This window comes from Schistocerca serialis, chromosome 2 (assembly GCF_023864345.2).
Source record: "Schistocerca serialis cubense isolate TAMUIC-IGC-003099 chromosome 2, iqSchSeri2.2, whole genome shotgun sequence".
Taxonomy (NCBI): Eukaryota; Metazoa; Arthropoda; class Insecta; order Orthoptera; family Acrididae; genus Schistocerca; species Schistocerca serialis.
The window spans coordinates 330,199,548-330,219,638 of record NC_064639.1 but is presented as its reverse complement, the minus strand read 5'-3'; the positions used below and the strand labels follow the sequence as shown (position 1 = coordinate 330,219,638).

General features: G+C 43.6%; 1 protein-coding gene across 1 annotated transcript in view; it reads right to left on the bottom strand.

Moving 5' to 3' along the window:
- The window catches only part of LOC126457140 (potassium voltage-gated channel protein Shaw-like), a 363,860-nt gene that overhangs the window by 10,070 nt on the left and 333,699 nt on the right, over positions 1-20,091 (bottom strand). Inside the window, exon 4 of the mRNA XM_050093208.1 lies at positions 17,778-18,801. Within this exon, the coding sequence (XP_049949165.1) occupies positions 17,778-18,801 (1,024 nt within the window). The remainder of the gene's footprint in view (positions 1-17,777; positions 18,802-20,091) is intronic.

Sequence of the window (20,091 nt, the reverse complement as noted above, 5' to 3'; positions counted from 1 at the left end):
CGTTCCGTTGATCCGCTGTGTCATCTCTATAACACAGATCCGACTGCAGTCACAGTGGACGATGCCTTTGAGTCAACACGGAGAGACTTAGGGGTCGCCTGCTGCAGAAACACCTGTTAATCAATGTCCTCTAACGGTTTTCGCCGAAATACTTGTGCCTGCACCAGCAGTTTACTCTGTCGTCATATCTGAGGCAGTTCACCTATCCCACATCGAACACACCATCGACCTCCACGATCTGAGACTTACTGAGGTCGACCACATTGTCACCTATGCCTGGTTTCACCATTCCCCCACCAGTTTTCATAGATGCTGGCGACAGTAGCACACGAAAAGCCGAACAGCTTCGACGCTTGCAAGACGCACATTAGCGTGTGCAGAGCTACAACAACATGTGTTTTGCGAAAGTCGCTTATGTCAGTGGATTTCCTTATTCCACGGCCAGTACGATTTATCTTTACTCCTCTTATATTCTTCCAATGTTGATTTTTATCTGTCAATAAAATGGATGTGTCAAGAAAATGATTTACACGAACTTTTTCATCAGAATATCAGCTCTAAATAATACTTTCCTCGTGCCTGTAATACCGGCAAACGTAACTGAATATCGTGGTTCGCAGTGGTCTTAATGGTTTGGATCGTCAGCATCCGTTATCCGTCCATCATCTGCTATTAATCTATACGGTACTGTCCTTTCGTTTTTGATAAGCACTGGCGTTATGTACTATGCCTCTGTTAAAGACTGCAATGCACCCAATACAGACGTGACCTTTCTGGGTGTAGCTTCTGCAAGAAGTATGTTAACTTTAATGTGACAAAAGTTGGTTCAGACTACGGTCATTTGGTTCAAAAAAGGCCTAAACGAATACACTCCGATAAGTACTCGACTGACACATCAAATAAAGACCAACGGCTACAAGTATTCGTCCAAATGAAAACATGATAACTTTTTCCATCATAAATGGAGATCTGTGAATAAAATTCAACGGTATATCGTTTTTGTGGATCCGATAAAAATACTAAATATGTTGGGAAATTTGATTTTTCTCCTGTTGCTACGTCACCAGAATGGTCAGCCCACTCACCGTAGAGATTGGCGTAAACATCACTTATCGGATGCCTCCTCTGCGCTAGTGTGTGTGGAGTGTATTTCTTGGTAGTGTACAATTTCAAATGGCAATAATAACTTGGAAATCGCAATAGTCATTTAAATTTTTGTATCAAGCAGTAGCCAATGTATTTTTACTGTTAACACAATTCAGGAGCCGCGAGGGATTAGACGAGCGGTCTAGGGCGCTGCAGTCATGGACTGTGCGGCTGGTTCCGGCGGAGGTTCGAGTCCTCCCGCGGGCGTGGGTGTGTGTGTTTGTCCTTAGGATAATTTAGGTTAAGTAGTGCGTGAGCTTAGGGACTGATGACCTTAGCAGTTAAGTCTCATTTGATTTCGCACACAGGTGAAGGGAAGTCTATCACTGAAATTTTCTTATTTGCAAAAATGGTTCAAATGGCTCTGAGCACTATGCGACTTAACTTCTGACGTCATCAGTCGCCTAGAACTTAGAACTAATTAAACCTAAGTGGCCTTAGGACATCACACACATCCATGCCCGAGGCAGGATTGGAACCTGCGACTGTTGCGTCTTATTTGCAGGGGAACACAAAACATTCCGGTCGTCTCAGAATTCATAAATAAAGGTCTTACACGATTTTCGAGGAAATCTTAACACATCCTTCCGGTGTCAAATTCAGGTAACACTGACTGAGGATGATAAGGACCTTGCAGCCTTCTCTCCAAAGCACCAAGACCCAATAACAATGAGACCCAAAAATAATGAGATCCGGCGACTGTAGCGGCCACGAAAGATGAGACATTTCATTCTCGCCCTCACAAAAGCACTCCTGAACGTTGCTGCGAGGTGTGTGAACAGTTTATCTGTCGTTTTCGGGCACTGCAACACCTTTGGGGAACAAAAATTGTACCATGCGATGGACCTGATAACCCAAAATGCTCACACAATCTTTGGCAATATTGTGGGCTGACAGAGTAACACTGGTGCCCAAATCGTCACGGAACCCCGCCGTCTGTCAGAAGTTAGAAACAGTGTGAAACAACAACACATCCGACCAAATGACTTTCTTCCATAGGCCACTATCCCAGGTTTTGTTGGGTTCCAAAGACACGTTTTCCTGACACGGACATTTGTATCGCTGATGAGTGGCACCGGAATTCCAGCTCGCCATGGAATCCCAGGATATGGAGATCCTTTCGTTTTGTTTTGGTGGTGATAGGTTTGGTGACTGCGACATTCATTCCTGCAGTGACTTCTTCAGCTGCCAGCCTCTTATTTTTCGTCAAAATCCACTTCAAAGACCGTCCGCCACGATCACACAGCCGACACTTTCGTCCGCGTTGTGACTCAACGGATGACGTTCTTCAAATTTAGCTGAATGCTGCGTAAACTTCGGTACGGACATCTTGAAACAATAAGATTTCGGTTACCTTGTTACTGAAGCATCCAGAATAAGAGTGTGGTATAGTCAATGCCCACACAGTGGCGCCTGCAGCTACGTGGCCGCGGTCTTTACGTACAGCGTCCGCAGCTCGTGGTCGTGCGGTAGCGTTCTCGCTTCCCGCGCCCGGGATCCCGGGTTCGATTCCCGGCGGGGTCAGGGATTTTCTCTGCCTCGTGATGACTGGGTGTTGTGTGATGTCCTTAGGTTAGTTAGGTATAAGTTGTTCTAAGTTCTAGGGGACTGATGACCATAGATGTTAAGTCCCATAGTGCTCAGAGCCATCTGAACCATTTTACGTACAGCGCAGGCGCGGGCCTCACACACTGAGTGCCTCCGCACTGTCATGGCAACCTCGGCCGGCGTCCTCCGGAGAGATAGTTGGCTCTGAGCACTATGATACTTAACATCTATGGTCATCAGTCCCCTAGAACTTAGAACTACTTAAACCTAACAAACCGAAGGACAGCACACAACACCCAGTCATGACGAGGCAGAGAAAATCCCTGACCCCGCCGGGAATCGAACCCGGGAACCCGTGCGTGGGAAGCGAGAACGCTACCGCACGACCAAGAGCTGCGGACTCCGGAGAGATAGTTACATGAGGCCGCGCAGCCAATCATAACAGGACAAGACAAGCGGACTCGGGTTCGGCGGGCCTATTCCTCCGCCACTCATCCTATATAGCCGCATACACCGCCACGGCTGGCAGTCTCGTGTTGGGCTACCTACGTGCTTCGTCGGCGTCGCACCCCGGAACGACTCTACACTACGACTGTTTACCATATCGGACTTGGACTCTGCAGCCCAGACGCTGCTCTTGATCAAGCACCAAGTTGTGTTGTTATTGTGGAGCTATTGGCAATAAACAGAACTGGAACTCACGCCAGTCGTTATTTGTTGTTTCTCCAATTACGGATACAACAAAGAGTATAAAAAATTTGTCCAATTTCAAATTCACTTGGCTCTGACGTAACACACTCACAACTATCCAGGACACAGTTCTGACGACGACTGACACTTGTAACATATTGAGGACATTACACAGGTGCCGTTCGTGGTCAACTAAAACAGCGCCATCTCCAGGTTTGGCAGCATCTGCACTGACGTTCAAGCATGTGTTTCTCTCCGTTTGCATATTTTTCTCCAACCTCTGTGGAAAAGCTATTCTGCTGAAGGAAAAAAAAAAAACAATCACACTGCCATTTGCAAAATAAGAGAGCGAATTTGGTAATGTTAGAATACGTCACTCAAGTGATTTTCGGTAGCGAACATAGATATTTCTTAAGGAGCCAAACAACCTTTGTATGAGCCACTTCCTTGTCACACCAAAATTTTGTTCTAACAGGTACCGGATTTAGCTGGGACAAAACGGTAACACAAATTTACTTCTGTATTAGGGCAGCTAAAATACTTTTTTTAAATTTTAATGAACCAAGATGTAAATGTTAATCTCAAATTTCTTAATGTAAAATGAAATAAATATAAATCGCATTAAAATACTGCAGTAAAAGTAATGTTATAGCATGCGAGGGGGCAGGCGGAAGCACCAAAACACATTCCATGGTTTGCTGGTCAACTGCGGGGCAGCAGTACGGTCAGCAGGGCCACACAGACATGCAGACTGCAAACACAAACAAATGGGACACGGTGCAGGCCTCGCAACTGCGCGGGACACTCCTTAATACTCATTATCTCCGTAGTGAACACGCGCCGCGCCAGTTCGCCGCAGCTAGGTCACTGCGCTTGGGCAAGGTCTGAGATCGGATGCTACCGCCGCGCCAGTCGGGTTATTGGACGACTAGCTTCTTTCACACGGGATCGTTTGTTTTATTTAGCTTTGTTCGTCTCAGAGAGGCTTAAACGATCTCTCTCTCTCTCTCTCTCTCTCTCTCTCTCTCTCTCTCTCTCACACACACACACACAGACACACACACACACACATACACACATTCTTTCTTGTTCTTACACCTGGAATGACGACGTCGATTTTGATGCGATGACGACATATCCACCTTGGGGGATGGTAGGTGTACTGATAACAGTTTCAAAGTCATCCGTCAAGCGTAGTGGCATATCTACCAGAACACCACCTTTTTTCTACCCTTTAACAGGAAAAGCTTACAGCCAGAAGGCTCCGCGTGATGCAAACGTATGAAGCAAGCAGGCAACCACGCCACGGAGACGCACTCGTGCTTCCTACGGCCATCTGAGTGAGTTTAAAAGGGGTCAAATTGCGATATGGGAGTGGCGGTATTTTCCTTTAGGAGAACTGGCACACTTATTGGGCGTGTTGCTTCAGTTGTGAAATGATGCTGGTATCATTGGTCACGTGAACATCCCCATAGAAACCCTCGGAGATGTGAGGCAACTTAATCAGTTAACAAAAGCAAGTCTTCCGGTCCAGACTGCACACCAGTTAGGTTCCTTTCAGGGTATGCTGATGCAATAGCATTCGCTCGACGAGAGATCCGTATCCAAAGACTGGAAAGTTGTACAGGTCACACAAATATTCAATAAAGGAAGTAAGAGTGCACGTGACTATTGATAGCAGCATCGTTGCATGGCTGCCGCACGTTCTGCTTGTGTGCTAATTCTCCGAAAGGACCATCCCTCCCCTCGGAAGAGCACAATGTGAACCCGTGCAAACTCGCTAAGATGATTGTATGAAGCACGAGACCATATCCGTGGCGTGGTTGCAGCTTTGCTTCGCGCGTTTGCATCATGCCGGGACTTTGTCTGTGAGAATTCCTTGTTGCAGGACAGACACAGATGGTGCTCTGGTGGCTATGCAGCTACGCTGTCTGTTGATTGATGGCGTTGAAAAGATTATCGATGCATTTACTATCCCCCAGGTGGCATATCCTCTCATGGGATAAAAATCGATATCGTCTTTCCTGGTGTATCAGTTTTTCGTTCCGGCAGTGTAGTTGCTGTATTGTTTCACTGACTTGTTTTAAATGGAACTACATACGATTCCTGTGGCGTTCGGAAGTGCCTTCGAAGAAGATTTTAACATAATATTTGTGGAATCTAATAAAACAGTTACAAGATAAAAGGGACGTAAACCAATGTCAGACATTTAGGACAAGAGGTCCCTCCAAGTAGCATGTATTTTTCTGTGTATTTGATGCCAGTCATTCTGTGTTCTGCTGTTGAAGCTATCAGGCAATATATTCGCAACGCTACTCAGACCTTTATAAAGTATATTAGAGTCTAAGAAGTGGATATGGTTTTTGTTTCAGGCAAATGTCCACAGATTATTAAAGCAGAGTTGTGGGTGTATCCTACACGTGTCGCAAACATGCCAAACACCCAATATGTCTTTGTAAACAGTTCAAAATAAAGTTAAGAATTGTAAAGAGCGAAGAAAAGACAATACACCAACGAAAAAGAACGACATCCTATGAGATAAAACCAACCAACATTTCAGTGGCAGTAACACACAATCTATGAATTGCAATGAACCAGCTTGAATGTGCAAGTGGGATCAGCCAAAGGAGTGATCCACGAAAACTAAATTCTAACGTACTTCTTTTCCACATTTCGCTCCACCGGCCCCACCATCTCAATGACTTTAAAAATCAGTTACATTTCTCCGAATAATGTCTAATTATACTGAAAACTTTTCTACATAAGCTTTTCCTTATCGATGAAGCATCGTTTACAAAAATTGGGCAAATCAGTTGTTGCAGTAAGCACTATTGGTCAGTTGGAAAGCCACGCTGGCTGAGAATAGCGGGCCAACGAACTTAGTCGTTAAAACGGGATGCATGCTTTTCAACAAATACATCATTAGTACGTCTATCACTAATGGAACTCTAAATAGTCATAAGCTTTTGCAGTTCTTAAGAGATATAGTGTCGCACTTGTTGGAAGTCATCTCACTGGACGTAAGGCAAGTAAAGTCATACCAACAAGACAGAAGGATATGAGATCATTGGACGGGCCGTTTGTGAAACACTAAATGGCTAACACGTGGACAACACTGAAGACCTCTGGAATTTTATTTCTGGGGAGAACTATTACAAGAAGTTTTCAAGGAACTGCCGACATATAACCAAGAAATGTAATACCGTGTAATGTGGGCCTGTGCTGGAGCAAAAAAATGGTTCAAATGGCTCTGAGCACTATGGGACTTAACATCTGTGGTCATCAGTCCCCTAGAACTTAGAACTACTTAAACCTAACTAACCTAAGGACATCACACACATCCATGCCCGAGGCAGGATTCGAACCTGCGACCCGTAGCAGTCCCGCGGTTCCAGATGTGCTGGAGCAGTCCACAGAAAATCCATCAAGGGTTGTTGTATGTCCGAAATCATTTATAGTACGCATCAGTGTCAAAAGTCGACATTTATAATCACATGATATGATACAACAACACAATAAAAGAACGCTATCTGAATTATGTCTACTTGCATTAATTTTGATTCAGGAGAGCAGACGTTTGAGGACCTTTCTGCTTAGGCTAACGATTGTTTATGACGCTATGAAATTATTATTTGATCAATATCGACAAATTTCATGTCGCTGAAGTCCTATTCGAATGCTCTATCCAAAGCTAAAGGCAAAGAAATGGTTCAACTGGACCATCCGATACCACTTCGTGAACTCAAAACCCAATTGTTATTTTTCAATCTAAGCTAGACTTCGAGCTTTGCTGCAGATCAGTCTGTTACCAAAGTTTTTATTCCAACAACAAACGTCGGGGGAATAAATATTATCAGCTTTTCGGACTCTTCTCAGTCGCTCACGTATGACATCACATGCAACATCATCGTTACGAGAAGACGTCGACATCCTGCATTGGTAGTTTCAGTTGTCCTCTTTGAGATCAGACATTTCGTTTCTCAAAAGTAATCAACCATTTGCTTCAAAATGGTCATCTCTAGACTAATGTTCTCTATCAGACGAGCTGCATTTTACAACTTCATTCTGTCAGTTCTCTCCTTTGTCCCCTTACAGTGGTTTTCGAAGCTAAATTTTTGATAAGAATTCGTCCTACACTTTTTTTCAAACCCATGTTTAATATTCCGACAACTAACACCCTTTTCTTTCACTCCGTCAAGTTTTTCTATTCACTTCTTCCAAATCCATACTGATCATAGTTGTTTTTATTTTACGTATTTATTCGCACATACTTTACCATCAACAAGAATCAGGAAGAAATACACACGGTTTATACTTGCTCTTGTATACGCTTCGCAGTGTCGCTTCTGCTTTGGAACTCGTTTTGTAATACAAACTATATAATCCATCGTTTTTCTCCGAGTAATAATTCATTTTCTTGTTTATGCAGGAACTATTAACACAAATCACAGACGTAATTAGAGATTTCTTTTTTTCTAATTCCTTCCCTTCACTCAACACTAACTATTACATCAGCTACTTATTTATGCTGCTATTATTATGAAGATTTTAATATTCCATAAAGGCTTGAGTTTTACCCCACTGAGCTAATTCATCGACTTCTCTATTCATTTTACGTTTTTAAATAGTTTCCAGCAACTACTGGTGTAATCTGAACAGTTGAGAGAGTCATTTCAGTCCACCTGTTCAAAATAAACGGTTTATGACGTTTACTCGGTCACATCGATTGATGCTATGATTTCGAATTTGCAACCTATATGAAGCAGAGAAATTTGCTCACAACAGAACGGCAACTGACCTACTTGTCTTGTTACGAGTGCAAGCGGTTATTGTTCACGTGCCTATTGCTCTCTTCCATATATCCGCTGCGTCACGGCACGGCCAATTGTTTCTCGGTGCGGGTGCTATTCTTCCGTGATATTCCTGTCATTTTTCTGGACGAGTATTTTCTGTCTCTAGCGCATGAGATGTCAATCAGTTAAGTACCTTCCATTAATCGAATCCCCCTACCTCCCATCCAACATCCTTATTTCAATACCCTTTTTAGTTACGCTCTCCATGGAGATACCTGAGCCGCGACACCATTTTTGTCGAATCTGTAGACGAATTTGAACACCACCGATACCAATGAATCGGAACCAAATACATAAAAATTTCTTTTTGTACATCATCTTAAATACTGAACCATCTGTGCCTTACTATTTAATTTACACATACGTACATTACTATACCCACTCTCGTCTATAATGACGTCTTAGGTGGCGGGGTTTTTGAAACAAAATTTTTCTTCCTTCTTCCTTCGAATATGAACTACGTGGACACTAATTGTTCGTCGGATCCGATTTAAGCAACTTCTTTGTAAAGACAGGTTAGCAAGTATTAAATGAATTATGTTCGTGGCCCTTTTTTATGTCTAAGATAGACGAAACACTTAATCTAAACAAAGCCGCATTAAAATGAAACACAATCTTACACACTTCTACCTACGCATCAGAAGTATTGTTTTCGTACATTCTGCTGAAATTAATGCTAACACATGATCTTCGTATTGAACTATTTGGGTCAGAAGCCATGCACTGAGTGCGACAACACTGGAACGTAAAAATCAAAACGAGTTGAACGACACACTGCAGGTTGTAGCGTTGTGGCCCAGTCACGTAATAGGTTAAACGAGATACATGCTTTATCCTGGTATTGACATGACTAGTCGGTCGGTCTAGAGAGGGATCTGAAAGCAATATGGATCTGGTGAAACCTACTGCAGTTTATGCAGCATGCGATGCGTTTGTAGGTGTATAACAACGTTGTGGGAAGTACTGTTTTGTATAAGGGACTGAAGATTTTACTGACAAAACCAACTGGTACAAAAAAGTGAGTGAATTAGAAATGTAACCTACAAGCAATTGAATAATAGTTGTTTCGTATTTACCATTATTAGAACATTTCATGGCGATTTCGCCTCGTTTTGTAACTTCGTGAACCGAAACTGCCTTCCCAAAATACCTGTCATCAAGACTAGAGACTCAGGGGAATTTCTGGGTGTCTCAGGATGACCGGTTATTGGGTTTTCATTCTGGACTGGAAACCTAAGATAAACTACTGTGACATTAATGATATGACGCTATACTATTAAGTATCCTCTTTAAAGGGATACATGCAGTCATTGATAAGTTATTAGGAAGGATCCTTAAACTTTGTATGTTGGTCTCCAAAACACCTGGATGTAAACTAGATAATTACAATGATGGAAATGGAAAACGGTACACCATGAATACCTTTACCGCATGCTGCCTTACTGAAGCTTATTTTTCAGAATAATTATTAGAGGGAAATCCCTTGCTCCAAAAGAAGAAACAATTAACACCACTGAAAATTTTCAGATTGCAATCGCGACGTAACATGCTCAGAGGCTGAGAACGTGAAACTTATCGCCATGTTTACAGCTTTCAGAATAATCGAATCACTGCATGAGGAACATTTGAGCACCCCCAAAAGGTCGTAGAAGTATTCCATTGGCTCCGGTGAAGAGACGCATCGAGTCACCACAAATGGATTATTGAGAGCTGGGGTCAGCTCTCGAGTCCCCATGAGTCGTCTACCACTGGCACCACACCACAGACAACAGAGCCAGAATCAACTGCGAAACGGAATGGCATTCTGTTTTGTTGATCAATGGCTGTTTCTTCTATCTCGGCAGTCGGATCGAAACGAAGTAGACGATTATGTAAAACAGTAACTCGCATGACCCATATCTCTTCAACTCCGAAATCAGGGTATGTAGCGAGTTATTGAATATGATAACATGACTGGTTTTGTAATTGTAGAGAGATGGCCCAATTCTCGCCAGTACTTCGCAAGAATGGTACACCCTGTCGTCGTGCTTTTGATGACCAGGGAAGCAATTGCATATTTCAGCAGGATAATGCAAGAGCTCAAGTTGTAGACACACTCTAAAACGTGTTGAGAAATGTATGCGCTGATAGACGAGATGCTATGAGATGACGTATACTGTAAACTCTGCCTCCAACCAACAATCCTAATCAACTGGTGCAGCATGTGTTCCAGGCACTGCAAGAAATTTGTCAAGGCGCCATTCGAAGGCCTTTTGCCACCAGGAATAGACGTAGCGTCGAACGGAGAAAGGGTTTAATCCTTTAACACCCATCAATTTTTGAACATCTCTGCAAAGTTTAAGAAGTATGGGACTGGTGCATCATGCTGTAATGATTTCCATTTCCATCACTGTAGCTGAACTGTAATGAGAAGGGTCCAAGCATCTAAGGTACAGCCCCTAGTGGCGGTGCATTAAGTTGAAGGTTATTCGTGATTTGTAAAGGTGTGACAGTGTGCGAATGTTAGGTCTAGTACGCGACGGGAGCAGACAACTGTTTTGGGCGAGGTGTCAACTACCAAACTCACGCTGAGATAATGCACCTTCCGTCTTGTGGGCGAGGCTGGAGATGAGTGGTAGAAGCTGACCGTGAACGGGGTTGGGGTGGGGGGTATTTGACTTACTTTTGGAAACTCAAGCAGCGAGTCTTTGCTCTGCGTCGCTGAATATGTAGGATAATGTGTCTCACTGTTGGTAAGAGTCCAGTAAATTGTGTACGTAAAAAACGAGCGATCATCTGTGGCTCTAGCGCTGCTAAATGGCCGTCGGCTTTGGCCGCTCTCGGAGGCTGCGTCTGAGCACGGAGAAGGTCCTCTCCTGCGTCGGTCCCCACGCAACTCCACGGGCAGAAAACACACCACATAGCAGACACAAGGTACATAAAAAGCTACTCTTGACACCAGGGAGCGTATATTAGAAGCTAGTGCAATCGTTCTGACTTTCTGTAAACATTGTGTCACCGTCCAATATTCCGCTAAGTTCCATCAGGACGATGTTTCTGTCGCTAAGAAAATAGAAGTGCATGCTGGAAAGCTATCCTAGTGTACGCAGTGGGCCTATAAAACTGTTAATCGTAAAGTTTTAATAACCACTTCGAAAACATAAAGAACCTACTGCCAGGCGCTTAAGTGTGAATTGCAGAGTAACCATGTAGATGTAGATGCAAATGTAGAAGTCATGTTATTTTGTTTTTCTTTTGGCAGTTGCACATCTGCTATCCTGGTACACACTTAAACCCGACGCCACTGTACCTTAGCACGTTGCTGCAGCCAAATCAAAACACTCCGTCCCACTTGCTACATTGGACTGTCGAGCGGCAACAATACTCCAGAATGATGACAAAGTGATTTTCGAGGTAGGATTCTTTTTCCGAACAGTTAAAACAAACATGTTTATAACTGTCTCTACTAAGTCATTCGTCGTCGGAGATATATGTAGCTCTGAAGGGTGAATATGTGGAGAAGGTCGAACGCAGTCACCAAATGTCGTGGTCCAGCTTGACTGCTTAGAGATGACAATCAAAATATTTTCACTACCCCATGTATGTGTTTCACGTCTACGCGTTGCCTTTCACACTGTGAGTAACTGCAAATATCTGATATTCTGCTTGGAAAACTGGGAATTTGTATATCTAGGCAAGATAAAGACTATGCTTAACGCATAGTCATGTACTTTACCACACTATAAACAGTTCTTCAAGATCGACCCTTGTCTCCGTGGACCGTCTTTGACTAATAAAACATATCCACTGCTTAAATTTTGAAAAATAATCAGTAGCAGTGGCGGACAGAGACTCCTGGCATAAGAATTCACCCTCGTCCTGCCAACACCCTTGTCAAAGAGGGTGTAGGAGTGGACAGAGGTGCACGGCACTTTCTTGTCCTTGAGGTCTTGGGGTGGGAAACTGCTTCTAAAAGGCAGATCAATCAGTAGTTATCAACGGCATGAGAATGCACAAGGCAATGGAAACCACTGTATTAAAAACGCATTAACAGGACATATGGCCTGTATGAAAAATGTCATGAGGATCTCTGCATTGGCAAAACATTCGAGATTAGGCCCCCTATTCAGATCTCCGGTAGGGTGCCGCCAAGGAAGGGGGAGAAGGCGGTGGCATGAGGAGGAAATGGAATGACCAAAGAAAGGCTAGTACTCTTCGATCAGAAACGTCGAATTCAGAAGTCTGAACGTGGCAGGAAAGCTAGCAATCATTAAATGGGAAATGCAAAGGCTCATTCTAGATATAGTGATGTCAGTGAAGTGAAACTGAAACCAAATAAGGACTTCTGGTCAGAAGAATATAGAATAATTTCAACAGCAATGGAGTTACCGTGAACAGTTTAGCGATGGCATTGTTCTCATCAGAATCGGCTGGAAGCTTTGAAGACAACAATAAGTCAGGTTTACATGCCGACGTCGCAAGCAGAATATAAAAGAGATGGATGAAGTATATGAGGATATGGAAAGAGTAATTCAGTACCTACGGGGAGATGAAAATCTAATAGTCATGAGGTACTGGAATGCAATTGTCGGGGAAGGAGCAGAAGAAAGGGTTACGGAAAAATATGGACTCGTTAGCAGGGATGAGAAAGTTGAAAGACTAGCTGAGTTCTGCTGTAAATTTCAGCAAGTAACAGCGAATATCCTGTTGAAAAGTTATAAGATTTGGGATACTTGGAAAACACCTGGAAATATAGAAAGATTCTAGCTGGATTATGTCACGATCAGAGAGAGATTCCCAAATAAGATGTTGGATCCTACGGTCAACCCAGGAGCAGCTACAGACCACCATCATAGTTTAGTAATGACGAAGAGTAGATTGAGGTTTAAGAAAACAGCACGTAGGAACCTGAGTGGATGGAAATGGAATAGTGAGTCATACAAACTCTGCGTATGAAGATCACATTTCTGTGCTGTAGGGGTAGCAGTACATGAAATCTAAATGTTTAATGTATGTAATAAACAGGAAGAAAAAACTTCAGGCATTAAAAGCTTAAAGATATAAGAACATGGCAAGAGTTAGATGAAGTACGAAACGAAGAAGTGCAGAAAAAATAGACAGGGAACGAGCTCTTCTTAGGAGAGGAAGCATAGAGTGGAATCATATAGCAGATAGAAATAATTGGAAATCTGTTTATGGATAGTGTTGTACACAGTGGACACAGTGGTATGTTTTACATTTCAACAATAAAGGAGGAAAAAGCTGATGCCACCATTTCTGTGGAGGCCGGAGGATTGAAAAAAAGATGTAAAGCCAGACACTGTACTTAGTTTCCAGTCCATGAAGTAAGTGAGCATTACCTAAGAATTCTATGGAGATAAAATACCATGGATAAGTGGACTTATGAAATGTTTTGCATTAGCTTCTCGTTAATTGTTTGTTGTATGATCGTTATTAATGGAAAAATTTGCAAAAGTTCCTCACTGAAGAACCTAGATTTGACGTTGGGCCTTATCGTCACAATGTAGGCAAACCGTTTTCAATTTTTTACATCAAACAACAACTAATTTATTCGGTCCGGTGTTTAACCTACATACATCCGCAGTACTGGTTACCGACCAGAACATGTTTCGTTAAGGACGAGTGATTGTTAACGAAATTTCAATAAAAATAGAAATTGCGACTTCTTGAAAAATCGGCAGTGTGCTGTGCCCCGTCATACTGAAAGCGGGTAAGCTGACGAATTTTCCTCGGCAGGTCTTCTAGGGACTGTGGGAGAACGTTTTGTACACGATTCCGATCAGAGTACCAGTAAAAAGAGAGATGTAAAAGAAGTAAAAGAATAAAGGGACATAGTAGTCTAATAATCATAGGGGATCAGAATACGACAGTAGGGGACGAAATGGCAGAGAGAGTTACGGGAGAATATATGCTTGGTTGTAGAAATATTAGAGAAGGTAGACCAATCGAGTTTTGGAACAAATTTAAGTTATTAATAGCGAATACACTCTTCAAAAACCACAAGAGGAGGAGGTATATGCGGAAAAGGTTTCGAGACACGGGATGATTTTAGGTGGATTACATCGAGGTCAGACAGAGACAAAGAAATAAGGCATGGGATTCTCAGGCGTATACTGGAGCAGATATGGTCTCGGATCACACAATGACAATCTTAAAGAGCAGGTTCGAGTTTAAGAGAACCGTCTGGAAGAATCGATGTGGGTTAGGGAATTACTGAGAAATGATGAAACGCGGTTGAAGATCTCTGAGACTGTAAATACTGAGGTAATAAACACCACAGCAAACAGTTCAGAATTGTAGTGCCACGAGAATTTCGGGTTAAATTCTAGAGGCGATTGTATTTCCACCTTCTCGAACACTCGTTATTTTAGAGATGTGTGTGGTAACGTAGAACTGTGTCTATTGCACCACAATTATGAGTGTGCAGGACGAACGTGAATCGGACGCATGGTCGGCGTGGGCAGGTAGTCACCGAGCCCGCCTGAGAAGTTACACGTCCAGCTCAAGGAACAAGCGCGCCGTACTTCGTGCGACGTCGAACATTACTGTGTGAACATCTGAATGTTGTTGAAAGAAGAGAAGAGACAATTACTTATTCATTCTCTTATTTTCGTATGGTCCGGTCAGTTGTCTTGTTAAACCTGGGGAGATTTGTAGACTGTACTTATGGAAAAAGGAATGTGATAGTTTTGGACGGACCGGAAGGTGTCGAGCTTACGAAAAATATTTTAGTTCTATGAAAACTGTTATGTGTGATGAAAATACAGTGAGATTGAGGTCAAAGCATTCTCGAGTGTACGGAGTTATTTTAAAAGTATAAAAAATTGCTCCAATGTAGCATAAGTTTTGCAGGACATCGTAGCCGGCTATCCTGGAAAGAAGATCGGCGAAGCAACTCCAAGTAAGTTCGATAGCCAGGGGGGAGTGTGTCTTGCACACCAGTATCACACTGCCACCCTTAATCACCGGAAACGGCCAGAGAATTTTGACAGACAAACATAGGTACAAGGAAGGTACCTGCGAAGAAATCATGGGTAACAGAGAAATACTTCAGGTGATCGACGAACTAAAGAAGTACATAAGTGTTGAGGAAAAGACTGGAGTACAGCAATAAAACTCGGTTACGAATGAAATAAATAGAAGGTGTTTCGAAGACATTAAAAATAAATGGTCGTCCGGTGAACTGATCAGGGTTTTGGAAAATGAAAAGAGCCTTCGGCGAAATTAGAAACACATACGTCAATATTAGGAATGTAAGAGGAACCTCGCTCTTAAAGAGAGAATACATAGATGGAAGAAACGTGCAGTATTAGAGTCAAACATAGTATTAGAAAACTTTCGATCAGATCAGACGGACCACATCGATAACATGCCCTCGGAATATCGAATGTCATTGGAGGAAGTAACAATCAAACGCTTATTCAAGTTGGTCTTCAGAATATTTGAGACTGGAGACAAGTCATCAGAATATCGGGAAAATGTCATGCACACAACCCTGAAGACTAAGGGTAAATAAGTGCTGAAACTGTCTTACAACGTCCCATGGATCCAAGATCCTGACAAGATTAATATGCAGAAGAATGGAAAAGAAAATCGCGGATCTTCTGCAAGACGATTGTTTTGGCTTTAGGGAAGGTAAAACCACCAGAGCACTTGGTAAGGGAAACAAGATTTAAGAAAAATCATGTTCATTGCATTTGATGACCTAGAACAGATAATCGACAATGAAAAGGGGCAAGATATTCGAAATTCTGAGAACAATAAATTCTTCCAATGAATCACAGTCTGACGTCTGCTTTACCTGCAATTAATTGTTTCACTTTAAATCTCTTCGTACCCCAATGTATTTAATGGATGTGACTGTTTCTAGTTACTGTTGGATAATCGTGTAATAATGTAATAACGAGTCTTTAGCCTATGTATGCACAATAGGTTACTTTTTATGTTGAGAATTAATCGCCAATCAGTGTACGAAACGTCGATCCTCCGCATGTTTTCTGCTTTTCGCAACATCTTTTTAGTGCAGCTCCTTCCACATACTAGTTCGCGATCAGGCTCGTGCAGCTTCAACGTTATGTACCCTCCTATGAGTCGTCAGGCGTATTTTCTATGGTGTTTCGGCGATATTTCCAATTTTATTTTTGCAGTGTGTAGCTATAGTCAGCCCAGCCAAATACTGTTCATCAAGTCTTTCATTCCACGCTCATTGTCAAAGGAAATCGTCAGTTTTATTCCCATTACAAGCAAATTGATTTTTAAAGCGGAATTTTACTTGCCCTGTCAATAGTCCGCTCCCTAATTAGTCTAGTGTGATATTTATTTTATCGATATGTATTACTACCGGTACTTCAGTAGCAATTGAGCCACACTGATGCATTTCAAAATAATAACTAATTTATACATTTAAAAAAATAAGTTAGTTTTCATCTTTTTATTACCTTGGCCTTTCTTCTCTTTTTAGCATTGTTACCTTTCAGTTTTTCATTACCGGGCACTTTTTTCTCTTCTTAGCACTGTTATATTTTAGCCTTATTTTTGTAGTCTAATTTTTATTCTATTGCACCACGCATTTTACTTTATTATTTCCTTACACTGCTTTGAGCATTAGGGTTTTTCTGTGTCTTTGTACATAGTTTTCAATCTAGCACGTCCTACATTGCGTAAATTCTCTCATGCCCTGTTACGTTGTTAATTATTTCTCTATTTATCGATTACTATTTGAATTTTACCCAACCATCAACTGCACACCCGACGGCAACGCCGCATGGCGACTGTCATTACCACTAGCTCAACATTTTCTTGTGCTCCTGTCATTTATAGGTATGCACAATGTGATGTGGTCGGGCCTCGGGCGCCGTTCTAGTGTACGGCAGGTTGACAGTCTGCGCTTAACATATTATTCTGCACTGCTACGTCTGTAGTAGACTCCATGACGTAAGATGCGTTTCCCGATTTCTCCTTCGTTGTCTATTCATGACTGATCCTGGTGCTTTTTTTATTTATAGATTGCCTTTTAGGACATCTTCTCGTTTTCATTCCCTCTTTGACGGACGCTTTTTGGCAGAATGTTTAATAAGTGAGTTGCATTACATTTCTCAACATAATTTTGTTCGATCAGTGCCTGAAGTTTATTTTGCTTTTAAAGTAATCCAGGACAGGACCACGCCGGATTAACTGTTATATCATACTCCCCACATACTTTCAAATAACCCGATGGTGCCCTGTCGCCGGGAAACGCGAAGAGTTCTTGAGTTAGTATTAGTGCTCCGTGCGACTGTTCTTTAAATAGTTTTCAATCCAGCCCCAAAGGTTATCTGATATTACGAAAATCTTGTTTTGTCCATTAAGTAACAAGTGAAATTGCGGCATGCCATTGCTTGAAATATACGCTCCAGGTGTCCAAGAAACAAAGTCCAAAATCGAGCTTTACGTTAACAACACAAAGAATGAACACCATCACTTTAACTGAAAATGTTCTACCTTCACATGACAACTGTCAGGTGTTAATCATCGTACTATGTGTCAGCCTGACTGACGTACCCATCTTGGACGGCGAGTCCTTGAGGTGGTTGGCCTTGATGGCGTTCATGCGCCAGTTCTGCGGACAGCCGCCTGCGGAGGCGGGCCCGCCGCCGGGGCCCCCGACGCTGCCGCCGCCTGCGCCGCCTCCGCCCCCAGGCCCGCCGCCGCCGCCCACGCTGCCGCAGCCGGGGTGCCCCGGTCCCGCGGAGCCGCCCGTGCCGCCGATGCGGGGCCCCCGGGGCTGCTCGACGGGCAGCACGCGCCGCCGCTTCTTGGGCAGCTTGGCCCTCGCCTGCGTGTGCGAGTAGTACATGGCGAAGTTGCTGACGATGACGGGCACCGGCAGTCCTATCGTCAGCACGCCGGCCAGGGCGCACAGCGCGCCGACGAACATGCCCACGTACGTCTTGGGCACCATGTCGCCGTAGCCGACGGTCGTCATGGTGACCAGCGCCCACCACAGGCCCAGCGGGATGCTGTTGAAGTCGTTGTACGGGTTCGCCTGGATGCGCTCCGCGTAGTAGACGAGGCTCGCGAAGATGACGATGCCGAGCACCAGGAAGAAGATGAGCAGCGTCAGCTCCTTGGCCGACGCCCGGAACGTCTGGATGAGGATCTTGAGGCCGGACGAGTGCCGCGTCAGCTTGAACAGCCGCATGATGCGGATGATGCTCAAGAACTCGAATATGTCGGCGTTCTCGAGGTGCGACGTCAGCTTCTGCAGCACCAGGTCGACGTAGAAGCTCAGCGTGGCGATGTAGTCGATTATGTTGACGGACGCCTTGATAAACTCGATGCGGTTCGGCGACGCGATGAAGCGTATGAAGAATTCGAACGTAAACCAAGCGTTGCACACGCACTCGAAGTAGAAAAAGGCGACGTGCGCCGTCGTCTTGGTCTTGTCGAGTACCCACGCGGTACCGTTGGAAGGCGTCATGACGGTCATGTTGCGGATGACGGGCACGCGCATGTCGGGGTGCGTCTTGAGGCAGAAAGACAGGATGGAGACGCAGATGAAGAACACGGAGATGACGCCAATTATCTGCAACAGCGCAATGAGCAGGTGTGAGATGCAAAAGCTAATGAAAAATACATAGACATAATGTAGCATATAAATAATTAACTCTCAGGAAGATACGAGGGTAGTTCTGAGAGTAAGGTCCAATCGGGAACGAAATGGATACCACTGCGAAAATCAAAAATCAGTACAACGAGAAACCAGTAAAAAATTGCAAATTGTACTCTTTCTATTCACTGGATGACAAGTTTCGGGCCGAGACCCATTTTCGTATCTTCGTAACATACTCAAAAATGGTTTTCCCGAAGACGTGAAAGGGTACACGGTGTAACTGTGCGTTGCACGTGTTTGACTTGGCTTTCACGTCTTCGGAAAAACCATTTTTGAGTATTTTACGATGATTTGAAAATGGGTCTCAACCCGAAAGTAGTCACCGTAACATACTCAAAAATCGTTTTTCCGAAGACGTGAAAGCGTATATGCTGTAACTGTTCGTTGCATGTGTTTGACTTGGCTTTCACGTCTTCGGAAAAACCATTTTTGAGAATGTTACGATGTGGGTCTCGGCCCGGAACTAGTCATCCAGTTAATAGAAAAAGTAATACTTGATACTTTGAACTGGTTTTTCGTTGTACTGGTTAATAGACGCTGCTGACACACAGCTATTCCCTTGCTGGAAGATTGTAAAACAAAAAAATGTTTAATTTGCAAAAAATGGTTCAAATGACTGTGAGCACTATGGGACTTAACAGCTGAGGTCATCAGCCCCTTAGAACTTAGAATCACTTAAACCTAACTAACCTAAGGACATCACATACATCCATGTCCGAAGCAGGATTCGAACCTGCGACCGTAGCGGTCGCGTGGTTCCAGACCGAAGCGCCTAGAACCGCTCGGCCACAACGGCCGGCTTTAATTTGCCACAGTTAGCTACACCTTCCAGCTACTCCTATGAATAGTCACCGCTCCGATCTAGACATCTGTCCTACAATTGTAGCAACTGTCCAGTACCGTCGGTGGCCGAGCGGGTCTAGACGCTTCAGTCCGGAACCGCGTGACTGCTACCGTCGCAGGTTCGAATCCTGCCTCGGGCATGGATGTGTGTGATGTCCTTAGGTTAGTTAGGTTTAAATGTTTCTAAGTTCTAGGAGACTAATGACCTCAGATGTTAAGTCCCACAGTGCTCAGAGCCATCTGAACCAGTACCGCCGTCATAGATGGCAGCCGCCTGTGCTTTCCGCCAATTCTCTATGCTCGTTGTCTACGTCACAACCAGCGGTTCACGAGAGCAAATATGAGACTCAAGGGGTCGGG